Source organism: Solanum lycopersicum, chromosome 4, assembly GCF_036512215.1.
Source record: "Solanum lycopersicum chromosome 4, SLM_r2.1".
NCBI classification, from domain to species: domain Eukaryota; kingdom Viridiplantae; phylum Streptophyta; class Magnoliopsida; order Solanales; family Solanaceae; genus Solanum; species Solanum lycopersicum.
The window spans coordinates 22,226,878-22,246,943 of NC_090803.1; the positions used below are offsets into that span (position 1 = coordinate 22,226,878).

Consider the following 20,066-nt stretch of genomic DNA (forward strand, 5'->3'; position numbering starts at 1 on the left):
TTTGAATATTTTTTCTCTCGTGATTCTCTTCATTCTATTATTAAAAACTTGTATTCTTTCAAATTAAATGTATACAGTAAGCATTATAACAAACCAAAATATTGATATTTTCAATAAATATTTGAAAAAATAGAAAAATTACTTGGATGAATATTTTTAATAAATAATTACGGATTTTAGGGAACTTTTTATTTATTATAATTTATTGCAGTACTGTGTTAATTTGCAATATGTATTAAAAGTGAATTATTTATGCAATATTTATGTATTATTACCATTTTTTTACATATATTATGTTTGTTTGGTAAGTAATTGATACATTGTATTATAAGTGTATTAAAATGTGTAATAAATGTATTATCTATTAGTAAAACTTGTATTATATATGAATAATAAATTGTTCTTTATAATATATGTATTATAAATATATTAAAAGTGATAAGTAGAAAAATAAGCAGCAAATATATTATGTAAGTTCCCGTTTGAAAATTTTCTCTAGACTATAACTATTTTTGTAATTTGGGCTATGGTGTCTATTTGTTATGATTTTGGGCTTTTAAGTCATTTTTCTCTCCGCAACAAATCCCCTTTTACTAAACCAAAAATTGCAGTGTACTTTTTTGTTCTTCTTTCATCTCAGCTGCAGCGTGCCCTGCTGCTCCCATGGAAGCTTACAACAACGAAGAGTTCGCAATTGGATGCGCTTTATCCATCAAGACTACTTTAGGTGACGAGTTTGAAGCTCAAGTTATCGCCTATGACAAACCCTCCAACATCCTCGTTCTTCATATCCTTGATTTTTTCTGCAATTTTATCTCTTAATTTGATTTTTTTTTCTTTTTGGTTCTTGAGATTTCCTTGACTGTTTGTTTGAAATTACAAGAAGGGGTTTCTGCATCAGGGCCTAAGAGAGACATAAGGCTATTGAAAGCTAACTATATAAAAGAGTTCAGTTTTCTTGGTCAAAACCAAGACCCACTTGATACCAGTAAATGTTATCTTGATCTCAGTAGTCTTCAATCCAGAGAAGATTCTGCTTTAAGGTTCTTGTTAGATTATTCATGAATTTGTAAAGATTTGAGTTGGAATTTAATGGGTGGTGTGTTTGATTAAATTTTGCAGACAAGCAGAGATAGATGCTGAGAGATTTGGAATTGGGGTCACCGCTGAAGCTCAGAATATATTTGATGCTTTGTCTAAAACGTATGTGTCTTCTTATACTTATTGAATCTTAGAAGTAAACAAGTTAAGCTTCTACCTTATTTGCTTTATTTCCCACTTTGGTTTCTTAGTGACTCGAACTACCGATGCCTGCGCTGGAAGTAGAGTATTCTTGCCACTAGAAAAACCTCACTTGTCAAGATGGAATTTTATTCAATGATTGGATTTAATCAACATCAAATGTATTTGGTTCCCTATTATGTAATATGATTACTATTAAATGTCAACCAGGCATGTTCTGGTTCTCTTTATCCAATAGATGGTGCAGAAATAAGAATGTCTACATCCCCTTTGACAAATTCCTATACCTTTACTCCCTTTCCTTTATGCACTCGCCTTGTTGATGCAAAAGATGTGGTATTAGTTCCAAAATACTACGTTCTTACAATGATGAATTGGCTTATTTCTAAGGGGTTGCCTTTGCCAACTTATAGGCAGTCTTTTCTTATTGTTGTTTCCAACATATAGGTAGTCTAAGTTCCTAATAAAGAGTCTCAGGCTCTGTCTGCCATAGGTTAATCATTCATCACCCCAAAAGTTAAAGACAATAGCTTACTTTCCAAATGACTCCCTGGTAAGTTCAATGTGAGGTAATTTTCAACTATAGGATGAAGGCAAAAAAGTCACATTAACGTGACATTGATTTTACCAACGTAAGAGTTGTGTTGATTGCATTTGAATTTCTTGACTTGCCACTCAAGTAATAATATTACAACAACATACCCAATATAGTCCCAAGTGGGGTCGGGCGAGGTGTACACAAAATGTTTTTGGTAGACCGTCAGCTCAGAATAAGTCTGGAAGAAACGCAACATTACAAAACAATGAAGAAAGTAAACTATTGAGAGTAAACTAGTATAGATACCCAATGTAATGAAACATAAGTAGTAGTAGAATCGAAAGATAAGACGGTGCTAGCACAAAAATAATATAAAAAATATAGGATTTCCAATCCTAGCAAGAAAGGGAGGGAAATAGATACTCAATTTGAAGTGAGTAAACAGAATTAATACAGATAATGAAACAAATAAATAGACAGCTAGTCTCTAGGTGTTTTTTTTGCAATTTGACAAGTGAAACCAACAACCACCTCTTCTTGCACTGTAACTACACTGCTTAAATCTGGAATTTGTTCCTTAGCATCTCAAATCGGAATTGGACTATGCTGGAATGTACATCAAACGTGTTGAAGAGGTGGGTAAGGAGAGGAGGTACTAAGAGCCAGAAGAGATGGTGGAGGTTAATACCATCATGTATATGTTGGTCAGTTTGGAAGGAAAGGAACAATATATGTTTCGACAATAGATCCACTTCCATACACAGGGTCAAATGGAAATGTATAGTATATCTACTTTTTTGGTGTAGACAGTTGTGTACAGTAGATAAAAATCATATTGTACATTTGATAGGAAGTTTGTAATTGACACTTTTTCGTGTTGGCCAGCATGCCCTTAATGCTGAAGAATACAACCTTGCCAGTTTCAAAAATAAATAAATAAATAAATGGTCCAGACTAGAGCCTTGCTTTGTCAAAGGGAAGGGAGAAAATGCTTGATAGTATTCAAAATCTCGCTGGCTCTCTAAGTTCTCTAAATTACCCAACACGATCTATTGAAGTATGCCAATCATCTTCGTCTAATGTGTGCATCTTTCGTTAGCACTTTACCGTTCTCATCTTTGATGTACTTCATTTGATCCAAGTCTCAACCTTCCTCTCTCTCACCTTGATGAACCTGCACAACTTCTTATCCCCACTTTTGTCTCTTAACTCATCATCCATGCGTTGAAAGTTGTCGATTTTTGCCAATGGAGTTGCTAACTTCATGTCCTTTTTCATCGCCTTATACCTTACCATGTTCGTCCGACTCTCCTCCTCATCTTCTCTCCACCAATTTTGCATAAGAAGCCTTCTTTGCTTTCATTTGTCTTGTACATCCCATTCCATCCAATCCACTGGATGACCACAAAAGTTGCCCTTCGTAACCCTTATCACCTCTCTTGTTGCTTCCCTGATGAAACTGGATGTCTTATCCCACATGTTGTTCGCATCTCCACTACTCCCCCAAGCCCCCGTTGCCATAAACTTCTCATTTATCTTTCAGGCTTGGGCAGGGGTCAAACAACCCCATTTGATCCTCGATCGATTATACGAAGTCTTCTTCTTCCCCTGCTTCTTAGTTTCGAAGTCCATCACTTGGGGTTTATGATGGGAGTAAGATTCTTTGGGTAAAATCCTCTTGAGTTTGTAGACATTAGAGGTAGCTCATTGGTTCTTTTTAGTTGTAGAGAAGTCCTTTGAGCTAAGAGATCCAGGAAGTAGCTCATATATGTTGTATGGGCTATGGAGAGGAAGAAAAACTTTTTATGGGCAGCATAGTGCAAAAAACATGCTAAATCATGGAAGGGTCGCACCCTAATGCTAGCATTAGTGGCTACTTCTACGACTTGATCCCGTGACCTATAGGTCATTGAGAAAACTTTCCGTTTCTCCAAGGCTCCCATTCAAAGAGAAGCGTTTTATTAAAGTAGGGTTAAATTCAACTTCAACATCATATGATAGTTATGTAGGTGATTGGTTTCATATTGTAGGGATTGGAAATGTGTAGAAGATAAAGACTAAGAACACATGAAATGCAAGATTGTGCAAAAATTTATATGAATGGTGCATGCTTTAACCACCTGGGAATTTGCCTATATGAGTTTTGGATACTCAATTTTGGGTTAAGATGGAGGAGGATTATTTCAGTTAGGTAACGGTCTGTGTAAAATTAGTTGGACATTTTAAGTAGAAAAGCTAGATAGAAAATTGGAATTTTACATTGAGGAGAAATCTAGAATTTATTTACATTTAAGAAATGATTGGGTCGGGAATTAATTTGAGCCTTAAATAAAAGGGTATAAATTTTGTTGTTGCTTTTTTGAGGAGTGGAAATAATTTGATATTTGAGTTTTGAATATAAGGAGAAATTGTTTTGGTTGGGAAGTGGATGACATGGTAACATAATATAAGTTTGGCATCATTTATGAATGATAAAGATGAGTTTTTTGGTCTGGACTGTGCAGAAAAAATGGCTTTTACAATCAAATCTTACGTCGTCTTGGTTCCAATAGCACATTATTCTCCTCTTTATGCTCGAAGGTTAAATTGGGTCCAAGATGCCATTTAAAGTGGAGTGTTTTTGCTAGGTTTAGGTTCATGATGACTTGTTTAACTCAAGCAAATTGCAACAAAAGGTTTTCATGTATGCAGCAGGAGCATCTTTAATGAAAGAGATGTTGAAGAAAGTACAAATTTGTTTTGTTACTTTGAAGTCACATGGCAACTTTGATAGTCATTTTTCAACATTTTGGGGTTTAGGATTTTCCTAATGGCTATTTTTCAACATTGCTTATAGACCGTGCCTTTCTCTAACCTAATAACAAGTATTGCCTGCCTGCCTAACTCTATTAGTGGACCCTCTCTTTCACAATAATTAGTCTTTCATCGCCCAATTATGGCAATGTTCTCTACCATAGAATTCACATCAAAATGTGGTTCTCATGGCCTTTATTGTTGCCCAGTACCTAAAAAAAGAGGGATTGATCATCCCTCAAAAGAGTACATCTTATGTACAATATCATCCATCTTCTTTTACTAGCCATGATAGCATGTAATGGCTTTCTTGTTATAGGGGCTTGCTTTTTTAAGCTTCGCCCGATCTATACAAGGTGTTGCACGCTTTCTCTTAGCCACTAGAGGCTTAAGTTGTGGCCGTCATTAATATGTGCTCCTCCTTGCCCCTTACATAAGAACCCAAAGGTCTTCTTTGGATGTTGTCCTGACGCTTTCTTTACGAAGGTTACCATGGTCTTGGTTTGTTGTGGCCAAACCAGCTAGTATATTTACTCTTTTCTTGCTCCTTAAGAAAGATAACTTAAAACTTGTTATTAGTACAGAGAATAAAATCAAGGGGTCAATGTCAAAAAAAGACATTTCTTGATCAAAATCACAAGGTATTAGGAGCAAGATCTCTAAGGATACTACTGAGTTGGTTGACTGAATTGATTTAAAAATCGTAGCAGGTCAATTAGAACACATATGCTCAACTGCAGGCATGGAGGTCTGAGTTAAGTAGAAAATAATTGGATAATTTCAGGTGGTACAATTGGAACTAGAGTAAGGTGAAGAAAATCAGTTCATACAACCAGCATCGAAAATTGTCACATGACTTGATCTTGAAACAGTTCATGAATAGATGCATGAATTACATGAACTGAATACCTCAATAGCGAGACCATAAGTACCACATCAACTCTTGAACAAACAAGGAGTACAATTTGGAGACTTTGAAGAGGAAGCACATCCCTTATTTGAATAATATAGAAGAAATATGCAAGGGAAAAAAAAAGAAATACAATTTATATAGGTTTGTGAACACAAAGAAAAAGGAGATTTAGGGAGCTAATGAAGTTCGAATACAATGTAGTACATTTGGAATCTTGAAGCACCACCATGAACGTGTAAGAGCGTCTTCATGTGATGCAGTAAGGCACCATCTTGAGCTAGGATCGAACTCTCCATGTGATTCACATTTGCTAAAGTTTTTTGAAAAACAAGTATTTTTGGTCATTTTTATTGATAAATAGGCTCATGCTTTTAGAGCTATTGGATTAGTTATGATACCTGCTGCATTATTCAAAGGATGTCCTTATGTACCGTTATAACCGAAACAATAGCTCCGGGGGTAAGAAACAAATAATACTATCAATCAAACAAAGATGGTATTTTTTGGAGATCTTAGGGCATGTCGGAATGTCAAAGGATTGAACACTAAAGAAAAGAGAAGTTGTTAAGTTTGCTTACATAGAAATGAAAAGTCAAGTTAAATGAAAACTTGACCAACAATGTGTGGAAGAGGTTTTTAGCCTTATGGCCACCATTCAGACTAGTGCAATCAACAGTCAACGTAGGGACAAACTTATCTGGAGACATAGCAGGGACGAATCCTTCTCAGTTAAAGCATGATACCTTCAAAAAAGCTCCAAGAAGACCTTAATTGATGGATAGCCATGGAAATTAATCTGGAGAACCAAGTTGCCACCTAAGGTCATTTGTTTCAGTTGGATTACTCTAAAAGACTCGTGCTTGACTCATAATAATCTCATGAGGAGGAAATTCCAAATAGTCAACAAATGCTACATGTGCTTGTGCAACTCAAAATCTATTAATCACTTGTTCCTTCATTGCACAGTTGCTACAGGCCTATGGAACATGTTCTTCTCACTTTTTGGACTCATTTGGGTCATGCCAAGAGCATTGAGAGAGGCCTTTGTGTGTTGGAGTTCTTGGAAAGTTGAGAAGTCCATCAACCGGATCTGCTCTTTGGTTCCAGCCTGTATTTTGTGGTGCTTATGGACGAAGAGGAACAAAAGATGTTTTGATGGCACCCCAACTCCCATCTATACCTTTAAAGCAAGATCTTTGATTACTCTTTTTGGTTGGTTTAATATCTCTCATGTACTTACTGTTGATTCTTACCTAGCATTTATCAGCTCCATAGATCTCTGTTGTTAGCTGTTTAGATAGTTCATTTGGCCTTCTTGGGGGCTGCTTTTTCTTTCTTTTGTAATCTGTGCATCTGCTTGATGCTTTGTTAAGGACATTCTTCTGACTTCATCCCAAAAAAAAAAAACTTGACCGACAAACCTATTGTACAACACGGAAAAATAATAAATTTAGGGAATTGAAGTAGATCGAACACTAATATGGGGTAGTAGATTGTTCTTGGGTGAAATCAAAAGCTAGTGGAAATAGTGGAGGCATGTAATCATTTTGAGCCAAAATATGTGGAAATGCTAGGAGAATGGTAAACATCACTATAGACAATCAATTATGTGTCGAGAAAACAACAATCAAGACTGAAAAATATCGCAATAATCAAACTATTTGATTTAAAATGTACAGTCTCTATGAATCATGTAAGTCTTCAAGAGCCTTATTGTATTTGGTGGACTTGTTATTAATTTGTATTCGAATTCAAGAGCCTTTGAGCTTGATTTTGAATCCTGATTAACTTGTGCTTGTTTTTTATTTCAAGGGTCTTTGATCTTGATGTTGATACTTCATCTTTAAAACTTGTAGATGAATGATTGTATATTTTTTTGTGATTCGTATTTGAATTCAAGGGTCTTTGAGCTTGAATCATGAATCTTGATTGTAGAACATGTTGAGAAATGCTCGAGTCTTGAATGCTAGTAGCTTGTGGGGAACTCTCCTACATTTGATCCTCGAGTTCTTTTTGGCTTCTTGTTAGAATTCTAGTGGATAATTTGAATTATGAGAGCCCCTATTTATAATTGTAGAATTGAGGAGTTGTGATGAAAACATGTTTCTTTTGGCCAAACAAATTTAAGTGACGTGACAATATTTGATTGGTTGGAACATATCGCTTGTGCACACATGGCACATTCTTGTAGGCCTTCGACTTGACTAGGCATGTTGTGTCATTTTGACATGTGGCATGACCCTATTGGCTTTTCGTGTGATGTGGCGTGCCATGTCATTTGACACGCAACACGAAATTAGGCCTTTAAGATGCATCTTGGGTTTAGCATAATGGGCTCATCATTTGTAGCCCAAATCAATAGACTATCAATGAAATTGGACTTTCATTAAATCCGTAGTTTGTGGACTTAAATAATTAATCCAGTTATATTGATTCAAATATTTATTTGGATTATATATTTTGATTTATGTAATTCAATTTTTTTGGAATTTAATTTCAATAAAATTTCATCATCCCCAAATGGGCCCCACTTCAAGACTTGTCGGAATGTCTAAATTATTTGTAAATAGGCTTAAAGTATTAGGTTGAGTGTCCTTAATAGCCTACTTGTTTGTGAATATTAAACCATTACATATCAATGCGTTCTATATTAACTAAGAATATATATGACTTGCATTACATGTTCATTTGATATCTTTGTGGCACTTTTGATCCATGTAAGATTAATAGCGAATTAATTCATTATGCATGGCTCCCTCAAATTGTCTTATGGCTAGGTAACTTCACCGCCTAGCTTTCTTTTCCATATGAAATTAAGAGACTCATCAGTATTAGGAATGTGTACAACACAAGACATTACACAGGTTTTTACATTTTAAAGGAGTCAAATTGTAGAAATCTGATTTGAATTGGAGGCTAGTTGTGGTAGTTGTTTTTGGGTCTCTATAAATAGGTTAATAGGATATATACCATCATACTTTCGCACTGATTTCTTGGAGGGGCACACATCTTTAACGTTCTTGATGACTACTCTTTGAGCCTTTGAGTTTTTAATTTTTTGTGTATTTTTCCTTTCTTGCAAGCCAATGGAAATAATAATTATATTATGGATGTCATACCATGGAAAGTTTTATCATAATACAAGAATGAAATCTTAAGATGTGAAGGGATGTATTTATCGTCCCCGTCTTGAGATTGCAAAGGCTTTATAAGATATTTAATACTACAGCATAAGATGCAAATGGACAAATTTTGTCCACTTTAAGGCATGAGAGTTTATCGATCAATTTTAGGAGAAATCCATAAAAAGTCAATCTTAAGGTGCAAAGGGATGGACTCTTCCTACCTCTAAGAAAGGTAAATTTGATTGTATTCTTAAGGTGCAAAGGGATGGATGCTCGTTCCTGCCCTAAGTAAGGTAAACTTTAAGGTAATATTATGGTGCAAAAGGATGGATACTCATCCCGCTTTTAGGTAATAATCTTAAATCGCAAAGGGATGGATATTTGTCCGTATCCTAAGAATGGTAAAGAGTTCACTTGTCAAGATATTTGTGTCTGTCATTGTATGCCGGATTTTCATTCCTAATGACTGCTTCAATCCTTAACCGTTTCAAGAGATAGTAATATTCAGTCTAGTGTTTTGGACGACGAGAGGCGACTAAAGGCGATAAGGGTCTGCCTCGCCACGAGGCGAGGCGAGCGGCGAGGCGCTTGCCTTTTTGAATCAAGGTGCCAATTAATATCAAAAACTAAAAATATTTAATTGCATATATAAATATCCAAAATCTTAATAGCAATAACACATATTAGCAAGTATTCAATTCAAAAACCAATAGTAGATACTAAAAAGTCTAAAACATTAAAGACCAAATAATTCAAAATACAATACTAAAACTTTAAAAGTCTATTCTTCTTCAAAACTATCCAACTCTTGAAGATCAACATCCTCTACATTATTATATCTACATCATTATATTGCTCTTCATCTTCTTCCTCCTTGTATTCTTCATCAATTAGTGTCCGAGTCTTACTTGAAGTTGAACTTGTAGATGTAGCTTCTACTCCTTTGTCCTTGTCAAGTGCTCTTGATCTTGAAGAAAGTCCCCTAAGATGATAGATACTCTCATTTGCTCCAATTGCCGTAGCAACACTACCCCAAGTATGATCATCATCCTTATACACTAGTTCATCATCTTGATCTTCAGGGCATCCAACTAACCATTCATTTGAATCATCAATGTTATCCAAGCGAATTAGATCAATAAGATCACGAGCATCATAACGGCGTTTCAATGTTCTATTGTACTTAATGTACACTAGATCATTGAGACGCGATAGTGCAAGCCTATTCCTCTTTTTGGAATGAATCTGTGCATAAGTATTTTGATATTAAGTAATCGATATTGATAATAATATAATATGGAAATTAGGGTATAAATTTTTTACTTGCGTGTTCAAACACACTCCAATTTCGCTCACATCCGGATAAGCTACAAGTTAGGCTTAATACTTTCATGGCAAACTTTTGCAAGTTTGGTATTTCACTACCAAATAGTGACCACATTCAACTATAATAAAATAAATTTAAAGGTTATTGAGTATAAATAAGTCAAAGAATTTAAGTAAGATCTAAATCAACCCACTTACCCGGTGACCTTGTGTCTCTAGCTCTTTTAGCCGGACCACAACCAAATAGTCCATCCGCCATTTTGTACCTAGGAAGCTCAGCGACTAGTGAATCTTGTATTGTTGTATCATGGACCAACTTCTCAACACATGCGTAATACTCGGTCCACAGAGTATTTAGTATAGTTCCCTCTTTTTGAGCTTTATAATATAATCTTGGGTTCAAAACATGGCATGCGGCATGCAAAGGCCGATGGAGTTGGTCTGACACCTTGCATCAATAATTTCAAACACTTTCTCATATTGCTTCTTAACTCCAAGAAAACCCTGTGCAATAGCTTCTTTGGCTCTATCCACTGCTTCATAAATATAACCCATTGGTGGATTTTTTTCCCTATCCACCAAACGAAGCACTTTTGTCAAAGGGCCACAAATTGTAAGTGCCCGAACAACATCATTCCAAAAGTGGACAGAAATAATAAGATTGACAACTTCTTTTCCCAAAGTTTTCTTTGCAAATTTACTTGAATTCCATTCGGTTGAGAGAACTAAAGTTCTCAAGTTTTTTCTTTGTATGTACATAGCTCTCAAAATTAAGAAAGTCGTTGCAGATCTTGTCTTGGCCGGCTTCACCAAATTTCTTTCCCTGGTGAATTTTCTCATCAAGTGTAACAATAGTGGCCTTTGACTAATGTAAAAATGAATTCTGATGGCCTTCTTAAAAACTGTTACAGAAAGATTATATTATACTAATTAGTAGCTAATATATTGACTATAACGTAAGTTAAAGGATAGGTCGATATGAGAGTGATATTACCGGAAGCATATGGCTTAACCTTGAATGTCACTTAATATCAAGTTAATGCAACGAGCGGCACATGGAGTCCAAAATGTGTGGGTACGCACGCATCATCATACTTCCCGCTTTAGCATTTTCACTAGCATTATCAGTGACAATTTGTTCCGGTCCAATTTTTTTAATAGTGCTTTCAAATAACTTGTACATTTTGGTGGAATCGGTAGATTCATTGCTAGCATTAACAGAACCAAGAAATACATTACCGAGTGGAGAATTCACCAAAATATTGATGATCATTTTACCATTTCGTACCGTTCATTTGTCCATCATAATGGAACATCCTAACTTTGTTCATTGCACTTTATGCTCATCAACAATTTTTTCTACTTTCTCCACCTCTTTTTTTAGGTGAGTGACTCTAACTTCATGGAATGTAGGAGGCTTCATTCTGGGGCCATGTTGTCCTACCGCCTCAATAAATTTATCTAATGATTTGTGACTGACGCAATTAAAAGGGAGCCCCACATCATACATCCAAATTGCAAAAGCACTTACCGCATGCTCTCTTACAATTTTCTTTGTTTCATCAATTCTTCCTTCTTTTTCAAAGCCTCCTTTTTGTGTTGATTTCTACGAAAAATAGAGATTCATAAGGCATTTCGTCACATTCCATGCGGTGGATGATGCACCTCCACTAAGAAGATATCTTTTGAGTTTTGGAGGGAGGCATAATTTCCGCATAATCATCCATTTCATCAAGATCATCAATATCAATATATTCTTCCGGCTGCCTCACTTGAAATTTTGGATTATTAGCGATATTATTTTGCATATAAGCCCTTCTACTCTAATCTTCGACGGACAAGCGGTACATTGTTTAACATTCCTGAAACCACCACTAAATGTTGCTTGTGTCGAGTTATTCCACCATTAAAAGTACTCCCACAAAAGTTGCAATTAATCGAATCTTTTTGTTGCTCCTTGAGTACCATAATTCCATCCAATATCTCTCAATTTTTGCTAGCATCCGCATTGATTATTGAATTCAATCAATTCAATGTTTATGCCTTCATGGACAAATGAATAAATAATTAGGAAAGACTTTTTTTAAAAAATTTATAGGCAGTCCGCAGTAGCAGACTAGCAGTAAGCACAAAGCAGTGAATAGAAAAGAGAACAGAGGAAAAAACCAAAGTTGTCATACTGCTGACTGATGAAGGAAAAAAAAAAGAACTACTCAAGAAGAACTGAAGAAGAAGAACTGAAAAGATCAAAAGAAGAAAAAAAAGAGGTATACCTCAGGTCCTCAGTGCAGCAGCAACTCGAAGATGATGGAGAACAGGAGAAGAACGCGACCGACAAATTTTGACAATAGAAGAGATCGCAAGGGGAAGAGGAGTCGGGGAGAAGAGATCGCGAGGGGAAGAAGAGTCGCGCAACAACAAATTTTGAAAATAGAAAAAAAAAGACCCTAATTTTGACTAATATTGTTAATTTAAATCTTTTTAAAATATTTAAATAAAAAAGGTGGCGCCATTTTTGTCGCCATTAGCTCGCCATGGGTCGCCTTTTGTATGTTGTCTCCCCTCAGTGTGGAAAGGTGAAAGACGCTCACCATTCACAACATTGATTTAGTCACTACACCCCCTCCACCAAACTTAGGTATCTTGTAGTTAAATTTCAAGGTGTGGTGGGGTAAGCTAGATTCTTGACTACTTCACTTGTTGGTCGGTATGTGAGTTTGTGGTCTTCCTTAAAGAACCCATCTTCTATGGCGAGTTGGACTTTGGTGCAAACACGCAATTCTATTTAGTCGTTCATGTTATGGTCCCTCTAAGTGCCAGATTATACCATGCTAACACTGCTACTCCACTTTCGAGCTTAGGTCGTTGCATAATTCAAGGAGAGATACACTGGGAAGATGCAATGACGGTCTAAGGAGAGTATTGCCATATTCTAGGGTATTGGGACTGTACTAAAAATATATTGGTAGGAGCTAAGAGATCTTGGGCACAACACAAATTTATAATGTTTTTGTGTCGCTTTTTACTTACGACCGTAATTTAGATATTTTGCAAGCATTTTATGAAGCTTGGTGCCCCAAAATGGACACACTTTCTTACCTCTATCAGGGAATTATCTATTTCTCTATGGGATTTACATACTCTTAGAGGCTTACCAACTTGAGATACTTTTATGAGAAAGTGGTGCATGAGGCTATGGAACTTATAGGTTTAGATGAAAAGAGCACAAGCTATGTTTCTCAAACTTGTGAATATTTGTTTGCAACCTCATGATCTTCGGGGTGGTAACCAAGAAATATTATTTGGCAAGTGGATAAAATTTTGGTGTAATAAACCTCTAAGGTATGGACGTGCTCCTGAGACAGAAAATAATTATGCTCGCCTTAATCATAGCAAGGGCTTTCCTTATGTAACAAGATGGTCACATGCTTGAGGAGTATATTCTAAGCTTGGGGTGGAACATGATAAAAGAGATGATACAAATATGTCAGTTTTCTTATCGTGTTGGTTGTGAGCTTTCGTTCCCAATAAGGAAGGTCACTTCATTCGTCTAGGGTCTTTCAAGATGACAAGTAGGATGGCAAGTGGGCGGAAGGTCACCACTGCAATATCTTCATTAACTAGTATCTACAACAGGCTAAATAAGATCTAATCTTCATCACAATTTGATCAAATTAAAGTTTGTTTCACCATTCACTTTGTTTATGAAACTCTCTCATTATTTCAAGACTCATTACGCATGCGCCAATGGGTCCTATGTTCCCACTATGGTGGTATACTTCAGAGAGGGTGGTGCAAGGTACTTAGAAGAGTGACGTGAGAAACTGTATCCATGGGGGAGAACTGGTTCTTGACCTCTATCATGATGGATATGACGCACCCTTACTGTTATATGGATAATGATAGTGAGCTAAAGTTAAAGTCAAGTCACTCCATGAGTATTTGCTTCAACTATCTTCTCTTAGATGTAAATAATCATTTGTCATCGAGCCATATCATCCACATCGCTTAAGTCATTTATTTGGATTTTATCAAGACATCCTCGGTATCATGAGGAATGACATTTGTCATGTCTCTTTGGACAAAAGGACTTGTTTTTTTAGGATCGCATGATGGGTCGATCTGCGTTACGAGCAACTTTTCCTTCAATCACGCCATATAAAGTTATTTTGAACAGACTATCAAACTTGGTGGAAGAAGACTCGTGGAAATTTTCTTGACAATTACTTGCAGACTTTAGTAAATGTTGTTGGACCAATTGTTGTCACACATTTTTTGTGTGTGTAGATGAAGTCCTTAATAATATGGAGGCCATGCATGTCCATGTCTTATCAAAGAGGTGATTAAGATCTTTATGGTGAATTAGTATCTCTTAGGTTGCTTGGACATGTTTTTATTCTCGCTAACAGCGATCCCCGATGCTACTCTCATTCTCGTCTTGAGGTTTCCCATTGCTTGAAATCTCTCAGAATTAAGGACTTCATCCTTTGCACACTTGATTAGAGCCCTCTAAACATGCAACAACAATTGGTCCAACAACATTGACTAAATTGTCAAGGAAATTTTCACGAGTCTTTTGCCATCAAGTCTAATAGTCAATTCGAAAGAACTTTTGAACATTAGGCGTGATTGAGTCTTGAAATAATGAGCAAGCCAACCATAAACAAAGAGAATGGATAAGCGGATGTTAATTTGATCAAGTTGTGATGAAGATGAGATGTTATTTAGGCCGTTATAGATACTAGTCAATTTTGGAATTGCAAGGCTAACCTTCTGCCCGCTTACCATGTTGAAAGTCCCTGGACGAATGAAGTGACATTCTTTATTGAGAAGAACAAAAGCACACAACCAACAAGATAAGTAACTGCCAGATTTGTGTCATCTCTTTAACCATCTTTCACCCAAGCTAAAAATTTTTTTTACCCTTTTTCAGCATGTGGGTAATTTTTCCACTTTGCGACCCAAAATATCTGCTAGCTTCTGGATGTTTGTCACATCCCTGATAGGATATGAACTGCTCTTTCTCCAATTAACTTTTTAACCTACAAAAGCTTCAAAAACAATAAAATTAGTTTGATGAATCTAATATCACTATGTCATCTGCATCAAGTAGATGGAAGATCTCTTAATATCACCATTGTTTCCACTAATCTGTAAACCTATGATCCACCTGTTCTGAGTACCAATCCTTTTCAAACTATCAAATCCCTCCATCACTTGGATAAACAAAAAGGGTGATTTAGGATCACCCAATCGAAGTCCCTACTTAAAGAGAAAGCGCACGGGTTCTCCATTTACAAAAATGGAGAATCGCACCATGCTTCTGCAAAATTTTATCCATCCCAATTCGCACCCATCTTTCTCCAGAACTCATTTGTCTCAAGGTGTTCAGTAGGAAACCCCAATTTACATGATCATTTGTTTTTTAAATGTCCAACTTGCACATTACCCAAGAGGTGTTCCCTTTCAACCTGGAGTCGACACATTCACTTGCAATGAGAGCAGCATCCATTTTATTTGTCTTTCTGTAATAAAGGTCATTTGGTTTTTGTTGACAAGCTTATCAATCACCCTTTTCAACCAATCTGCCAGTGATTTTGTTATCACTTTATAAACTCCAGTAGTCAGACTTATTGGCTTGAAGTCTTTTAGTTCTGCATCATTGGCTTTCTAGGGAATGAGTGCTACAAAAGTAGCATTAAAGCTCTTCTCAGTCTTCTGTCTAGCATAGAATTCCTGTATAGCCTTTGTAATATCCTCTTTCAAGATATCCCAAAAAGACAATTATAAGATCATGGGGACAGTATTTTTATCTTCCCGCTTCAGCCACTGGATTCTTGGATCTTTGGCTCCACCTTATTTCTTCATTGCAGTGAGCAATTTTTTATTTGTTTATGTTTGAGTCCTAGGAAATGTGGTAGCTTCTTCAAATTGCAAATAAAGAAATATGTTTGGTGTTTAATTCTTCTAAGTGCTGGTGACCTTCCAATATCTTTTTTGATCTCCTCTTCCTTCTTTTCATACTTATTGTTCGCACTATCAGATATGATAACTCTCAATTTATCAGCTTGAAATCTCAGAAAAGATAAAAATAGCTAGTTCCGGAAGAAGCAAATTTTGTCACTGCTGTTCCCATATTTTAAGGCTTAAGGCCTGCAATTTCATCCAGCCATTTATTCAAATGTCTTCTGACACTCAAAATTTGCACATCCTGGAATCAATAAAACCTCCACCTTTTTTGCCCAAGTGCTAGGGATTTTTTTTCTTCTGCTGAGCAGGGTAGGGAAAAATCTTGAGCTACCTGCGTTAGAAGTTCCATAATAACTGTTGAAAGAAGGAGAAGGTCATTAAGTCGTAGGCTAAATTAGGCCTAAATCTTGATAGGTCCAACATACTTAACCTAGTTAACAGTCACCCGCCACCCCACCCCACACTATACTGGTGCCAGCTGGCTGTAGTTGAATTTACTGTTTGAGATTATGGTATAGATGGAAAATGGCAAAAAAGAAAGCATTCACCTTACAACTACAATGACATAGGTAATATCTATGGATTGATTCCTCTTCTCTCTTTTTTATTTGTTGTGATGAAGTGAGCTTATATCAGATGTTTACTAGGGGTGCTCCAGAGTGGCAGTAGTAGGGAGCGAAGAAGCTGTGGTTGTGGCACTGAACTTTGTCCATTTGTGTTGGCTGAAGTAGTTTGAGCTTGTAACTAAGTGGTGTCTAGGTGTGAGTTCTCTGGGTTGAGTTGTAAGAAAAACACGGGTCACTTGTTTGCATGAGAATAACATTTGGCTTTCTGGGACTAAAATAGTAAATTAATTGATCTGCGAATATTCCATGACAACTTAAGAAGTTGACATATATTTTTTGATAGAGAAAAGAAAGTGAGGATATTATTTGGCTGAAGACAAATCAATTGTTGATTCATTTTGGTGTTTCTCGTTATAGAAGTGTTTGTTTTAAATTCTGATGGCAATTATAGACATTTAGTGGCTAAATTAAATCTTCTGGATCATGTATATGCTTGCTGATTCAGCTATAAGGAAGTTGACATTTGACCCTCTTAAATTTTATTAGTGGAATTCCACTGACCAAAAATGAGATATAAAGGGAAGCTTAAGCTGATACAAGGATAACAGTTGAGAATAGGTTTCACATGATACATAGATCGTAGCAACCCATAGAGTTAGTATTTATTCATCCTACGAGGTGATTGATATGGGTTTCTGTCCTTGTCTAGCCAATATCCAAAATTTTATTTACAATTTATGTTCTTTTGTTTGAAACAATATGGAGGAATGATAATAAGTACATATTAACCCTTCGGGGTGGCTGAGTGGTTTGGGGTTGGGACTTCCAAGGATATTACTGAAGTACCTATCAAGAAAACTATATATAAAGGACTTGCAGTATCAGTCTCCTGTGTTTTTGTACGAATATGTAAACTATGCTGCGTATATGTAGGATCCCAGTTTTGGTGACTAGGATATTTTATGTGAAATTTGATGTCACTGTTCATGTAACCAGGTTGCCTGTGCGCTGGGACAAGACTGTGATAGTTGTGATGAATGAGGTGCGTGTTAGCAGTCCATACCTTCCTGAATCTGTTGCTGGAGGCACTCCTGCTGCTAATGAAAGAGTGCGGAAAGTGGTAAGATACTTGTGTATATTCTTAAATCAAAGAAAAACTAATCCTTTTTTTGTGGTCACTTGAATTCATTCATCCTGGTTTCTCCATTCAGCTTGAATTGGAGAGGAAGAGATTGCAATCCCGTAATACTGGACAGTGAGGATTCCTTTTCATTGGTCTGAGATATTCTTTGGATCGGTTTCCTGTTGAGGAAACAAATACCAAAGGGTTTAGCAAAATGGCCGTACAAGTAGCATCCTACTTGAGCGAAGATGTAATGTATCTCTACAGCTGTAAGAGATTTCGACTTGGGAAAGTTTTAGTGACGGGAGTTGCTCCACCCCTCACCCCCCCGTCACCAAAGAAAATACAAGTTCTTTTTTTCAATTGTCTGCTGTAACGTGAGGTAATTTAAATGTGCCATATTATGATTACATGGTTGATAACTAAGGAAATGGTGTCTTCAAGTAGAAACACAGCTTTGGGGGTGAGGATATGATGAAGTTATTTTTATCTTAAGCAAATTTTGTTTTCTTTGATTTTCTCTGGTTTTTCCGTTTCCCCCTTTATTTGGAGGGTAAAACGATGTTGCCTGTTGGAAAACAACTGAGATCTGATATACTCTACCGAGTGTAAACGTTATTCACTGTTGTCTGTAAAAAAGATTTACAACAACAGATCACTCAAAAAGCAGCTCTAGGTAACCCTTACTACAGACATTAATTCATACCCTTAAAAAGGCAATGTTTTAGTATGAGAAATACATTGATGGTGTAAGAAAATCTTTACAAAGTGGTGTATATAACTCAAAAACTAGGTAGATGAGAATAATGTTGATAAAGCTAGAATTACATTGTTTATGTGAAACAACACTAGACCATTTCAATTAATGAGAAAAGACGCATGAAAATTCTCCCAGTAACTGTTCCCTCATTTGTTTTTGTTCTTTGTCCTTGATTTTATCATGGTATCAGAGTTACACCAATATGGATATAGAAAACCCTACATTGTGTGATCATGATCGAAGACAAAAGAGAAGGTTAATCAAAGGAAGATGATTTCTTCTTATGACATGGAACAATAAAAAGTTGAATGAATAATCTTTGGATCTTGAAGATTGGTGGACTATTAACTCTTTATTAGTAGCATGGATTCACAACACCATTAAACCAATGCTTCACTCGACTATACCCTATAGAGAGGAAGTCGAGGAACCAACATTGCACTCGCCTTGAACAAAATTTATTCAAAGTTGATACATGAATAATATGTGAAAGGGATTTGCATGGAACGAATGATGGGGGATAAGTCATGGTTTTTGTATTGCAAGAGGATATCCTAATACAATTTTTGGGTCAATATTGTGTGACCAAGGACAAAAGTACATCGAACCCACGTCTGATGATTGGAATATTGAAGTCTCTGAAACCGCGTACGAATGCCAAGAGGCGGATCTACCCCTATAAATGAAAGTATACATGCACCCGTTAGCTTCAGACAGAAAAAGTCATGCTATATATGTATATCTATTTTGAGAAAATGACAGAACTTAGGATATATAATTAACAGTTTACTCATACGGAGCATATGTAAAAGCTTAAGGAACCACTTGCCAGTTTGGGTATAAATCTAGCTTAAGCGTTATTTCACTATTTTTTATTTTAAGTTTATCTTAGAGCTCATATTTAAGCTAAAGTAGTTTTGGTGCATCCGAAGTCTTCAAATCCTGGATTCGTCTCTACGAATCACAAGCTAGATGGTTTGATTTAAGGGAAAAGAGTTTGATATACCTCTCAACTTTGTCATTTGGAGTTGATATACCCCTTGTTATGAAAGTGGCTTATATATGCCCTTATCGTTATACAAACGGCTTACATATACCCCTGCCGTTACAAAATGAGCTCACATATACCCTTCATTTAACGGAAGTTAAAAAAATTAATTTTGAAAATTGTATTTTTATTTTTTATTTTTTTTAAAAAATATTTAGGGGTATATATGATTCTTTTATCATAGTTCAAGGTATATTTAAATTTTTTTCATACATAAATTATTTTTTGACTTCTTTTTATTATAATTATTTGAGTTTCTTATTCTTATTCTTATTTTTTTTTCTTTCATTTCTTAGTTTAAAGAAAAAAAAGTTAAAACTATTTTTTTGATCTATATTGTAATTTGATTTTTGTTTTCGAAGAAAAAAGTTTTGTCATCTACAATAAGTTTTACAAAAATATTAGTGAAATATAAATAAATTTAATTATTAAAATAATAATTTTAAATTAGTCATTGAAACAAAAAAAAGTTAAAAAAATATGTTTAACGAGAATTAAATTTACTCATATGGGATTATATTTTTTAGAAAAAATAATTAAAAAATAGATTATTTTTTTCATTTTCATTAGACGAAAAGAATATATGTGAATCATCTGTTTATAAATAAGAAATATATGAGTCATTTTTATAACAGGGGTATATCAATTCTAAATGACAAAGT

The 20,066-nt window shown here is 35.6% G+C and overlaps 1 protein-coding gene across 1 annotated transcript; it reads left to right on the forward strand.

Annotated features, from left to right (window-relative positions):
- Positions 1–564: 564 nt before the first annotated feature.
- LOC101261222 (uncharacterized) lies at positions 565–18,111 on the forward strand. The gene is made up of 5 exons (XM_069297099.1): positions 565–786; positions 880–1,043; positions 1,123–1,203; positions 17,470–17,593; positions 17,685–18,111. Exons 1-5 carry the CDS (start codon positions 664–666, stop codon positions 17,730–17,732), a joined length of 540 nt encoding a protein of 179 aa, XP_069153200.1. The 5' UTR covers positions 565–663; the 3' UTR covers positions 17,733–18,111.
- Positions 18,112–20,066: the final 1,955 nt, after the last annotated feature.